The sequence below is a fragment of the Apostichopus japonicus genome, chromosome 14, assembly GCF_037975245.1.
Source record: "Apostichopus japonicus isolate 1M-3 chromosome 14, ASM3797524v1, whole genome shotgun sequence".
NCBI classification, from domain to species: domain Eukaryota; kingdom Metazoa; phylum Echinodermata; class Holothuroidea; order Aspidochirotida; family Stichopodidae; genus Apostichopus; species Apostichopus japonicus.
In genome coordinates, this window is record NC_092574.1 from 25,052,697 (window position 1) to 25,065,097 (window position 12,401).

Here is a 12,401-nt window from a genome sequence, read left to right on the forward strand (position 1 = left end):
GTCCAGAGACAATTTTATAAGATAAGAATCACAAAATGTAAAACTATACTGTGTGGTCATATCATATCAAAAGGAAACTGAAACGATAAAAAAATTATAAAATTAATAATTCAACCCGAGTAATATTCTAGACACCTAATCATAATTGTAGTTTTAGTTTGGTTTGTTTGAGCTGTCGTATCCTGAAGGGGAGTTCTTGAATCGAATGCAACAATAGAATCACATGAAAAGGAAATTGGGCATGTTATGATGTTTTAACACCACCTTCAAACAAGCCAACAAACAGTGCTAAAATGATATTTAAGTATCGCAAAAACAACAGCGCTCTGATTTAGATCAACTTGGGTTTTGTTCTCCACGTACTTGTAGCTACGTTCAGCTTGTTGTAGCTGTCGTATCCTGAAGGCCAGTTTCTTGCTCGCCTCGGCTGCAATGTCCGTCAGCATGGAGATATCAAGTGGCACGTCCAGCACGATGCTTGGGATGCAAACTAAACTAGTGATGTGGATTCTCGAGAGTTCCTGGCTACTCGTGGCTCCCGAGAGTTGAGGAAGTTCGATTGTCAGAGAACCGATCGTTCTGATAATAAAACAAAATGTTTCCCAACCAAAACTTTATCATTTCTTAAATACTAAAAGTACAATAAAAAAACACCCAGTCAATCAATTCATCATACCAAACATTTGGAGAACCTCCTTCTACCAACAAAAACTTTGAATGAACTTGCCATTTCTACAAAAAAAAAATGGAGTCTTCCAATCAATGTTAGAACCTTTCAACTGTTGTGCAAACTTTTGCTTTTTTCTTATGAAGTTTGAATCATCGGTTTGTAATTTAAAAATTTATGCTTCACCAAAAGTACCTGCTGAAAAGAAAATTCCTTTATATTTTTGAAGAGGAGTGAGACAAATTGGTTATTGGTAACTTAATTTACATTATATATTATTACATATTATTATATATTATTATGTAGTATTATACATTATTATGTATTGTTATATAAAAACTTAAAGTGAATTAACAGTCTTAGCTCATTTAAGAACTGCGTTCCTATATCCAAAGACCATAAAACTTTGGATTGCCTCTGGATGAAAAAAAAGCCACTACAATATGAATTTCCAAGCATCACCATTGCACTATGATAGAAAGTAGTCTCTCTGTATTACAAAGTAAAGCATGGAAGTAGACAAGAAATAGACCATAAAATACATCAAAATTTGAGCTTGCAGATACTTACAAGAGCTCCGTCTTTGATGTTTTGGAAAGAATCGCAGAGATGGACGGGCTCTGTAAGGAAGCTGACACATCTGGTAGTTTCTTCACAAAACCGGGATAAGCTAAAGCAAGAATAACGTTATTAGGTGATGTGTTACCGTGGTTACCTATCTGCGTGATCCACTCAAAAAGGACAATGTTATAAGGTTACAAAAGGGAACAGAAGTAACGGTCATTGAAGACGGCATTAACCTAGGCTTGAAAGCTCTGTTATTAAATGGCAACATTATGCTGTATGATTTCCTTCGTGAAGAAGCAAAAGAAGGAAGAAAGGCCAAAAGTAAAACACTTTATAAATCACAACCAGGATTCAGACATAATAACTATCCTATCTTGGCTTAACTATATGTATGTAGCTGTAACATTTAGGGCAATGAGGTGGCCAGACACACACTCAAGCATCTTACCTTGGTTTAATAAGCTCTGTGCAGCTGTGACTCCTAAGACAATTTGAAATACTTCCACCTCTAGATGGAGACCAGCTAATTCAGCCAGTAGACAGAATTCATCGACTCCTAGGGTACACGTTAATGATAGCCCTATACTGCTTGATGATCCTCTGACTGGAGGTTGGAAGGCGAAGCTCTCCTCACCAGAAGAATGACTTTCTGCTGTGTGCCTAGTAAAAAAATATATATATATATTATATTAAGAAATCAACAAAGTTTACATTTTCAAAGCATCTTTATTTAATTAATGGATGAATTTTTGTGTACATAGGAATTCCTGGGAGTTGCTTAATGTTTATTATTTAGTTGATGAAATTTTAACTTGAGAGTAGCAGAAGAAGAGTCTAATAAATTTAAGCCATGCAAATCAACCTGAAATTTCGTGCTTCAGTTTAGGAATTGCAAAACCGTAATTTCTGGGCGACATTGCCTGTGATATTGTAACATAATATAATGTGACAAGAAGGGAGAATCAGGGTTTTTGACATAACATTGATTGATAAATGACACAATGACAAGATAGTCAATACTCTTGGTGTAACAGCAAAAAATCAAAACAATTTTAAATAAACTTGATCTTGACCACTGATCTTTGGTTCCGGGATCACTCTGGGGTACCTTCCCACCAAGTGTGAAGAAACACGGTCCAGCCATTTAAGAGTTATTGACACAAACTTGGACACACACACTGACAGAATGACTGACACAATGACACGCACACAGACACATTTTGACCCCTCGCTCAGTCATGAACTTCCGGTCACCCTGGGGTATCCCACCATGGGTGACCCCCCTCCCCTAGAGTATCGACTCCATGGCAACTGTTGCTATAGCAACTGACATAGCTGTATATGCCCAACTGGCCAAGGAACTTCAATATCTCATTCTCCCTATGGGAGCGATGAGACAAACACGTTTGATACTTTAACATGTCTTCCTTGGCATGACAGAGACATTAACATGGAAACATGTTAATGTTAACAAAGCCACTTGCCACTTGCCACTTGCACGGTCCAGCCATTTAAGAGTTATTGACACAAACTTGGACACACACACTGACAGAATGACTGACACAATGACACGCACACAGACACATTTTGACCCCTCGCTCAGTCATGAACTTCCGGTCACCCTGGGGTATCCTACCATGGGTGACCCCCCTCCCCTAGAGTATCGACTCCATGGCAACTGTTGCTATAGCAACTGACATAGCTGTATATGCCCAACTGGCCAAGGAACTTCAATATCTCATTCTCCCTATGGGAGCGATCAGACAAACACATTTGATACTTTAACTGATGTCTTCCTTGGCATGACAGAGACATTAACATGGAAACATGTTAATGTTAACACAGCCACTTGCTTTAAATTGGAAAATATGTCAATTCCCTATGATGTGAGCATAGTAGAAGTCTGTTACAGGAGAGAGATCTATAAATATTCTCCAGAAACAAGACTGAAAATTTTCTTAACAAAATCGTTTTTAAGTTATTACTAACCTGTTTCTGTAAAACATCCTCTGATCGCCGGTTTCATTCTCCACAGAGAAGAGAGGATTCTCGTAGACGTGAGGTCTGTCCTCTTCCCGGTCGCTATAAAGGTTCAGTAGATGATACATAGTCTGCCAGCATTGAGGCATCACCTCGCTTCCACTTTTGGAGGATAAAGTATCCAAATCATCCTCTTGGTTAGCACTCTTTGGTCTGTAGCCACTCTTAGGGAGACTAGTCCTCCCCTTGGAGATATCCCCCGTCTTTTGCGGAGACTGTCCGAGCAGGTACGACTGGAATGGCATGACCTCTCCCTCAGTGGGCAGGGTGGACGCATACTCTTTCAACATCAGATCTGTCTTGGCCCTCTGAAAGTTTTTGATGACTTGCGCCACCTGAATTATCAACCTCAGGATGGCCATATTAACGACCTGCAGTACAGTTCCAAAATGGATGTTCAAAACTACCTCGATATTACCACTTATCTCTGCGTCTTTATTTCCTCCCGCCTGGGAGGAAGCCACCCGTGCGTCGTCAGCTGCGGTAACGAGCGAACTTTCTTTGAGAGATTCCTGGATGGCAAGACGGAGACTGATATCCTGACAGGAGAATGCCGGTGAATCTCTCCTGTGAAATGTCTTGCCTCTTGACAGCTTCTTTGTGTGTTTGTCCTTCATGGCCTTTGAACTGGTCTTTGTGATACATATCTCAAAATCGTCCAGAGTGAACAAGACCGAGAGCTGTCCTACCACCTCCACGATCTGTTTGATAGCGGACACCTTGTCCCGAGTGTTCAGGTTGAAGTATTTCAAGACCGGTTTGAAGATGACTTCGATGTCGCCGATCTGAGTGGCCGAGGAGGACATTATGGGCACCGGGGAACTAGGCTGTGATGTTGGGGACGGCCATCCACTGTTGATGAGGATGTCACCGTTCTGTGACAATCTTTCGTCTGCCTCCACATCCTCGTCACTTGACACGCTTCCCATACTTAACTCTGTGACGCATTCTAAATCAGTCACAGGTAAGTAAGTGTGACCGCCTGAGGTCCTGGTAGCAAAGACAGACCCCTCAATAGAGCTGGCACTGGTGTTGGACCTCTGAGGGTTGAGAAGCCTGGTGTAGGATGTATTAGCTGACTTGGAGCCGCTCTCACCCTGACTGCTCATCCCCGACACGTTTCTGCTCCTCTTCCGATCCGAGAATTCATCGTACATGCTATACTTCATCTTGGAATATATCTGACCCCTGTTATAGCCAGACATGGACGCATGTTCTGACTGGTCCACGCTGGTGCGGGTCCCGTTCAGAGCCGACCCATCCGACGGGAATTCATCCAGTACAGTACCGTCGCTGTTCTCCAGGTAGCCTTCTGAATCCAGCGTACCTAGTTTATTCATCTCGATCTCCGAGTCCTCTAGTTGCTTGTTCCAGTTCATGGTGGACAGACATGGGTTCAACATCTGAAGGTTGGCTTTCCACTGCCTGAGCAGGACTCTGGCACCGGTCTCTAGAGTGGTGATGGCAGGGAGGTCCTCATTACCAATGCTCTTCTCCGCCTCCACCTCGTCCATCTGTATCATGTACTTCCACAGGATCAATATCAGCTGGCAGGACAAGTCGCTGTTGATGGCTTCACCGCTCTTGGAGTAGTATTTTTTACTCTAATCAAAGAAACAAAAGGAAAAGAAATGTAGAATTAAAAAACAGTACTGCCGACATTCAAAGCTTAATTATTAGAAAAGTTTACATTCCATTGCAAAATTGAAACTATAAAGTATTTTTACTGCATGTTACCTAAGTATTCCAGTACTGTTCTGCCTTCTTATCTAAGTATTGTTTTTCTACCTCACTGTACATGGTTTTCAGTTCTGCCAGTAAATGGTAGGTCTCCTCTGCCGTCATAAATTATTTGTTCTCTTCAATTCTCTCTTTTTGCACTTTCTCTTGCTCTGTGGGGAGTTCTATTTCCACAAGGTTTCCAAACTTGTCTCCTCCATCTATCATCTCTTTACTATCTGCTCTTCTATTCGTGAAGTTTAATTTATATTTTTCTGCCGATTTGATCTTCACAATCTCACTCTGTCTTGATAGATTGATTGATTGATTTATTTATTGATTGATTGTAAACTGAACCAAAGTGATTTGAAATGAAAATGGAAAGAAAAATTCAAAATTTTGTGTACTAAAAGAGAAGTTAAAAGTGGGGCTGAATACAGACATAAAATCAGTTTTCTTCCGTATTTTCAGAAGGTCAAATTACTCACAAATTTGGTCAGCCCATATAAAAATGGTTACTAGAATGTCTGAAATGATTTTTTTCCCTCCAGAATGATGCATACCATTAATTGCATTACATCAAGTAATACACTAAACAAACAGATTTCACCATAAAGATATGGTTTGTAAACACTGTTGAAAAATATCTCCTATATGTATATCAGAATATTACCATTGCCCAGATGAGGTCATAATGGCTTGTTTCACTTCTCCTTGACGAGCAGCATCCTCAATCATTTTTCTTCTAAAACTTGCAAAATGTGTACATCTAAAATGGCTTTGCTGCCATGGAAACCAAAATGCTCATGAAATGGATCTTGAAGGTTGATCCAACTTTGTTATACATATATATATATTATATAATATTCCATATAACTTGTTCATCAAAGGAAATAAAACCACATTCTGAAAAAACAACCCACTGTTTGTGACTTGCCACGATGTTAGGGCACTTTTAAGCGAGAGGAAGGAGATCGGGAAAACTTTGCAGGTAATTCTTGACTAATGGTAGTCATCATAGGTCACAGCTGTTTGACTTTAATAATTGTGTTTGTCCCACAAATACCTTAAAGATGATTGAGGTTGTTTTGAGTTTTTACCTGTGGAAGCACCGGCTTGAATGAAGATTCGTGAGACTCAGCCATAGCGTATGTCATCAGAGCTATATTTCGCAGGTGTCTGGACTTCATCGTCTTCTCAAAGAGAAAATTGAGATTACTGGCCGAGTTAAGCCAACTGTCGAGTGCAGGCGAAGCTGTGGTCAGCAAGTTGAAGTCATTGCTGAAAAAGCAAAACAAATTTACCAAAATGTTAAGACAGATAAATGAAACTAAAATGTTTGTTCAATATGTTTTGCAAATAATCTAATAAAATAATCAACTAAGTAACATAATTTGTTTGAACATATACTCTTTCATCTTTTCCTTCAGTCATTTTGCCACTATCAACATTACAGTGGGAGAGTACATATCGCTGCAGTTTTGATTAAAACCTAAAGAAAGATATAACCAAGTACATTGATAGACTTACAGAGTCGCAGTCTGTTCTCTCCTTGGATGAGGAGGAGTGGGTACATGGTTCCAAAAAGAGTCTACCCTGATGACCAGACTTGTCGCACCCTGACCAATATTCTGCCCCTCATTATCACTGCTCTTGGCTCTGGGATGCTTCTGAGCAGCAGGGCTCTGCGGCTCCCTAGATAACTGCCTTGTCAGCTTTCTCTTGGGACCTGGTGGACTACTGCCGTACTCTTTCGACAGAGATCTCGCCAGCTTTCTCCTGGCGGCATTGACGCTTCCCATCTTCTCCACTCCGTTGCCGAGACTGACTGCTATCTCCTCCACCCCTCCCTCTGCCATGATGGTGGTGGTTATGTTCATCTGCACCATGTCCTCACTGATATTGAAGGAAGTATTCATACCTCTTTTCAGGGATTCAAAGTCCAAGGGATCCAGGCAAAAGCTCACCCGGGAATGCTGAACCGGGATGGCGGTGGGAAGATCCATCTCGTCCAAAAGGTTCCGTCCTTCTTGAAGTCGTCTCATCTGACAGTGGGCTTGAGAGAGAGTCATGGAGGAGACCATTGAGTCCAGTAGAGGCTGGCAGCCACCATCCATGGAGGTGTGTCCTGGGGATGACTCCTGCTGCTGGGGACTAGGGGTGAACTGATCTTCAATCGGTTTTGATCTCAGGGTCATGAGGTTAAACGAGAACATTTCTAAATGCAACACTAATAGAGATGCAGTGTTTTCCTTGCTTTTAGGTGTTGTAGGTTGAGCCTGCACCAGACAAAGGTTTATCTGTGTGCAGTAAAATAGGACGTACAGAAAAAAGAAAAAATACATTATAAATCTGAAATATTAGGAAGAGAAATATGTTATTGCAATATGATCACAAAATCGGTAAAATCTGTTACATTTTAAAGAGAAAGAAAATGTTATACAGAAAATCACAAAATGTTCAAGAATCCAATGGGATTAAATTACCTGTGGCAAGATGACTGTAAGCTTAGTCTCAGAAGGTGTGGTGTTAACCTGGCCTTTCTTTTGGACTTTCTTGGCCGTATTCAGAGCATGGCTTATGGAATTATGATGAATTGACTCTAAGAGTGAGCCGGGATGTTGACCAGCCAATGAACCAATGGCAGATTCGAGAATCCTTCAAAATGCAAAGAAAATTCTTAAGGAGACTGACTGCAATTAATATCCATATTCCTCTTTCCATCAGATTCATTAAAATTCATAGTTCCGTGTTGAACCAAGAAACATTTGTTAGGTTTCTCTTCTCATCACACAGAATTGGGCTGTCAGGTGGTTATTTATATTTGTATGTGATAAGGACAACTTAATCTCTGCTTCTTACATGAAAAGTAGGCTAGGCTAAAAATATCTACTATGAAGTGTGATAGGATCAGACTGTCATTCCTCAGTTTTGTGAACAAACAGCCTTTCTCATGATTTCAAACCATCTGTTGAGACAATGATGCAAAACATTTTACCCTTTTCTTCTTCTTCACACACTTTTCAATGGTGAGAAGCTTTACAGGCAAATACAAGAAGCGAATTAAAAGAAAAGATTATTATAAAGATATCACACAAAATACAGAAAACTAAACTTACCTGTTAGCCGCATCCAAAAACAATGGGGTCAGTAGTATATTAATGGGTCCATCAATGCTGGCTTTAATGGCCGTTCCAGAGGCAAGAGCAGGACTCTTCCCTGTATGAATACGAAACAAAAGTGGAAGTTGTCAAATTGTCAGTGTAAAAAAAGCCACAAGTAAATACGATTCTTTGAATCGTGGTGGTTTGTTCTTAAAAAGTAAGAGAAGTAAAAACCAAAAAGACCTTTTTATACAGAGAGCACAAAATGAAACAAAAATACTCCTGTCAGCTTTGTAAACTTTGCAATAGCAAAACTAGTACGTAAATCCACAACTAGACATACCATATTCAACATAGCAGTGAACATTTGAAAGGGCTCCAATTCCAGAAAAAAAGAAATGTAAAAAAATCATGTAAATGAAGGAACCTGAAACTTTCAGGAACAGCTACCTTCAGCTTTCCTTAATATGTTCCTACCTTTCAATAGGAATGATTCATCTTCGTCATTACTCTCCTCTTGTTCACAAACATCCTCCTCCATTTCCGACAAGTCCTGATCCCTGGGCCTCTCTGCTATCATACTGGGCCCCAGACCCTGCTGCGCTACATGGAACTGAGGCGGGCTCATGATACCGGTTCTCAAGAAGTTGCCGCAAAAGGGTTGTGTGTAGGGATCTGTGGCCCTCCAACTCTCCACGGAAGTAGGAGAGACCTTCAACCACTCCTGGCACTGGTTGTGATTCAAGTAAGGAATGTAACCTAAGAAGATCTGATCTTTCTCGGACTGAAGATTGTCTTTGGATCCCTTGGGAGCCGACTTGGTGGATCGGAAAGAAATTGTGGAGGAGGTGGACACTTTCCGGCTGGGTGAATCTACTTTCAGGGATGACATGGCGGTCATCTCCTCTGTCGGACTCTGTGCTGAACTGTAAGTGGAGGTTCCCTCTGTCGTGGTTGGTGACAAGGTGACCTTTGACACGCTCGTCTCTGAGACGCTCTTCGCCCGCACCTTGGTCCTTTCCGCATCGGAATCTTCGTTAGCCGAGTAATATTCGCTGTCTGAGACGCTCTCGGATGAGCTCTGATCGCCGGTGGATTTCGGCCTGCTCTTACTGCGCTGCTTTACATTGGAATCGTCCACAGCGACTTTGACTCTAAATGCTGCTGTAGGAAGGCTGTAGGAGCTACCTGTCATCTTGGAAACTTCCTCTCTGACCTTGGATTGCATTGTCAAACTTGCTGTCCTTTTCACAGAGCTTCCCTTAGCTTCATTCTGAGACACAGTCTTCTCATCTGCTGTGACAGCTTCCAGTACCAAGGTTTTATCTGTTGTATCACTTTGTGTTTCTTGTTCCTTTTCTTTGTCTGATTCACCTTCCTCGGTATCACTGGCCTTCTTCGCTTCTTTCTCCGACGAGCTTGGTCCGTTTGCAGGTGCACCATCGTCACCGCCGTGGACGGTGAACGTGCCCACCTCATCAGGGGAAGAAGAAGGAGAAGAATGCACCCACCCTCGAGTAAACTTAAACATTTTGGTAGGAGAATCATCTGGGGTCCTATCACAGGCTGCAAAGGCAACCTGACCCTTTTTGAGAAGACTCTCTCCGAAGTGACCAGCAGCTTGGAATGAATCTGGCCTCCACATCAATCCAGGCATAGATATATTGTCACCGTGGCGTAAGGAGTCCCTTCGCTTTAGTGTGAAGAACATACAACCCCCATGGCAACCACATTCATCATGGTTACTTTCGGTGGCCTGTAACGATGTCAACTCCTCAGCGTTCCAGAGAAACCACAAACGTTTGGTCTTTGTGTCGTGTTTCTTCAGAAAGTGCTTCTTGGCTTTGGTCAGCCTTTTCTCTTGAATGAATTGGACCAGATCAACATTGAGGGGACCAAAGATAACCGACCCTGCATCCAGCCATATCATGCCATTGTTGGAGTTACAAACGTATTGATGAACGGATATATCCTGAACGGTCAAGGTCAATCCATCCTTCACTCTGTGACTATGGGCGTTACAAGATGCCAGACGAATACTTTCAACCTGTGAATGACCAATCAAAGTAGTGTTAAACTAAGACAACATTCTATTGGCCACAATCAGAGGACCTAGAAATCATAGCAGAGTGCATAGTTTAAAAACATCATCTTTTCTCCCTGGTATCAGCTTTTTCTTCCATTTTGCTAATAAATGCAGTAATAATAAAAAAGACCATTCTTAAACCAAATATTTTGGAAGGAAACGAAAGGAAGACATTTTACAATAGAACAAACACTGAAGATAGGATGCATTAGATACAGATTTGTAGTCATTGTAACTTTAAGTTAACATATTTTATGACATGAAGATTGTAAATATATAACTAGTACTTGGACGAGCCAATTTACATCAGTCATTCAACCCTGGTATGTTTAGCAATGCACTTTAAATAGAGAGAAATCTATTTTTCTTAGGAGGGGTGGGGATTACATGGAGTGGAGGTGAGGATGGGGTGGGGACTCACTTTCAAATCTAGAGCACAATCAGTCTCGACTATCTGAAGTTGAACTCCACTGAGATGTAATCTCGTCATTCGATACTTCAAATCGCCCTCCTCGGGGCAAGGAGTTCCGTAATGAGCTTCCTTCATTGTGCATATCTTCTGAGGGATCATGTGCACGCAGAATTTGATTGGTTCAATTGGTTTCAGGTCATCCATGTCATCCATGGCCAAGTGAAGAAACAGCTGTATGGCCTCTACTAAACATAATGCCTACAAATTGAAAACCAAAAATAAAGAGAACAGTTATATAAATTTTATCCTCAAAATTAATCAAAGTTTTCTCTTTGAATTGATTTAACTTAGCTTTTAAGTAATCACTTTGGTTGATAAACTGACAATGGAGGTGGTGATTGGTTGAGTAAGGGAAAGGGTAAAGGCTGATTGGAAATATTTTCTCACCCATTTCTTGGCAGACTAAATTACAAAAGTGTTCCAACCAAAGCCTGAGAAATATGCAATGGATATTGGAGACTGATTGGGTACTAAAAGTGAGGACTGTAAAAACTGTATGGTCACATTTTGAAGCCTTTGCAAGATTTATTGGAATAGAGTACAAGCTAAATTTAATAAACTTTCCTCAAAAGTATTCAAAATAAGTGAAAAACAAAAGCCATACTTGTGAAGGTGAGAGCTTGCCACAGAGGGATCCAAGCTGTAGGTCAACCAGCCATGCATATTCAACAGTGATTGTCTCTGGTGGCAAACCGTTGCCAGAAAACATCGCGTGACACCGTAGTTGGACTCCTGACAGTCCAAGGTACCCTTGATGGAGGTGTTTTCCTGGTGCCTCTCTCTGCAACGAAAGATCAGTAATGGATATGGATAGAATGATCCCATCCTGAATAACTCAGATTGATTTAACTTAACCAGGGATGCCAGCAGGGTTTGCCCCTAGGGCCTGAAAGTTTGTGGGGACTTGGATGTCCCAAAGACTATCTAAGCTAATGTTGGGAACTTTATGAAATCCAGGGGAAAAATTGCGTTTTAGGCTCCAATTTGCGTATGCTACAGTGTGTTAGGATAATAGATAGGAATAGCTCATGTTTGTTTCAACTGGGTTGGAAAGATCGTGTGGAGCCGGAACCCAATTTCAAAATCTGGAAAACGCCAGCTAGTGCCGGAATTTTGGCATCCCTGACCTTACCCCAAACCTGAAAAAAAAAAAAAAATCCAAAAAATGACAAGGAAGGGCATAGACTGGAGAGGTTGGGGGATAGAAGGTGCACAATGTTAAAAGGTTACCAATTCATTTTAGGCACGGTAGATCGAGAGTGCTAACGTTGTTTGGAGACATATAAGCGAGGAGCTAGGTATATATAACAAATCAAAGTTTCCTTTAAAATCAAAAGTTACACAGGAGAACAACAATAACATTATCAAATGATACTCTGGCTCATACCAAGGAAACAGTGTCTGGAATTAAGTTTTTTATGGTTCCCATATTAAGTTGCATCATCACCTTCAAGTGAGGACTATTTCTGTACCTGGTTTTTGTCTGTGACTGTGACTAGAATAGGTGATAACAACAACTGTATTCTGGTCTGTTCATATGTCTTCTGTAGCTCCAAACAGAGCTGTTCCATTAGTATCACAGGACAGTTTTCATCCGCTTTGCTACAATGCTGATGAAAGCAAAAATGAAGACGAAACATATTTTAGGGTGGTGGGGTGGGGAGGGGGAGGGGGAGGGTGCGGGCAAAGCAAAATAAAGGCAAATGACAACAGTATAAGCAAAAGAAACCGGAAATCATACAAATG

General features: G+C 41.1%; 1 protein-coding gene across 2 annotated transcripts in view; it reads right to left on the minus strand.

The window, feature by feature from the left end:
• Positions 1-12,401, minus strand: part of LOC139979999 (bridge-like lipid transfer protein family member 1) — a 92,110-nt gene that overhangs the window by 36,690 nt on the left and 43,019 nt on the right. For both annotated transcript variants that reach the window (XM_071991324.1, XM_071991325.1), the window contains exons 18-29: positions 12,128-12,265; positions 11,260-11,436; positions 10,605-10,853; positions 8,575-10,144; positions 8,113-8,212; positions 7,480-7,651; positions 6,524-7,293; positions 6,094-6,274; positions 3,224-4,878; positions 1,683-1,894; positions 1,238-1,337; positions 364-579 (exon numbers count right to left, since the gene is read on the minus strand). In XM_071991324.1, the coding sequence (XP_071847425.1) occupies positions 364-579; positions 1,238-1,337; positions 1,683-1,894; positions 3,224-4,878; positions 6,094-6,274; positions 6,524-7,293; positions 7,480-7,651; positions 8,113-8,212; positions 8,575-10,144; positions 10,605-10,853; positions 11,260-11,436; positions 12,128-12,265 (5,540 nt within the window). The remainder of the gene's footprint in view (positions 1-363; positions 580-1,237; positions 1,338-1,682; positions 1,895-3,223; positions 4,879-6,093; positions 6,275-6,523; positions 7,294-7,479; positions 7,652-8,112; positions 8,213-8,574; positions 10,145-10,604; positions 10,854-11,259; positions 11,437-12,127; positions 12,266-12,401) is intronic.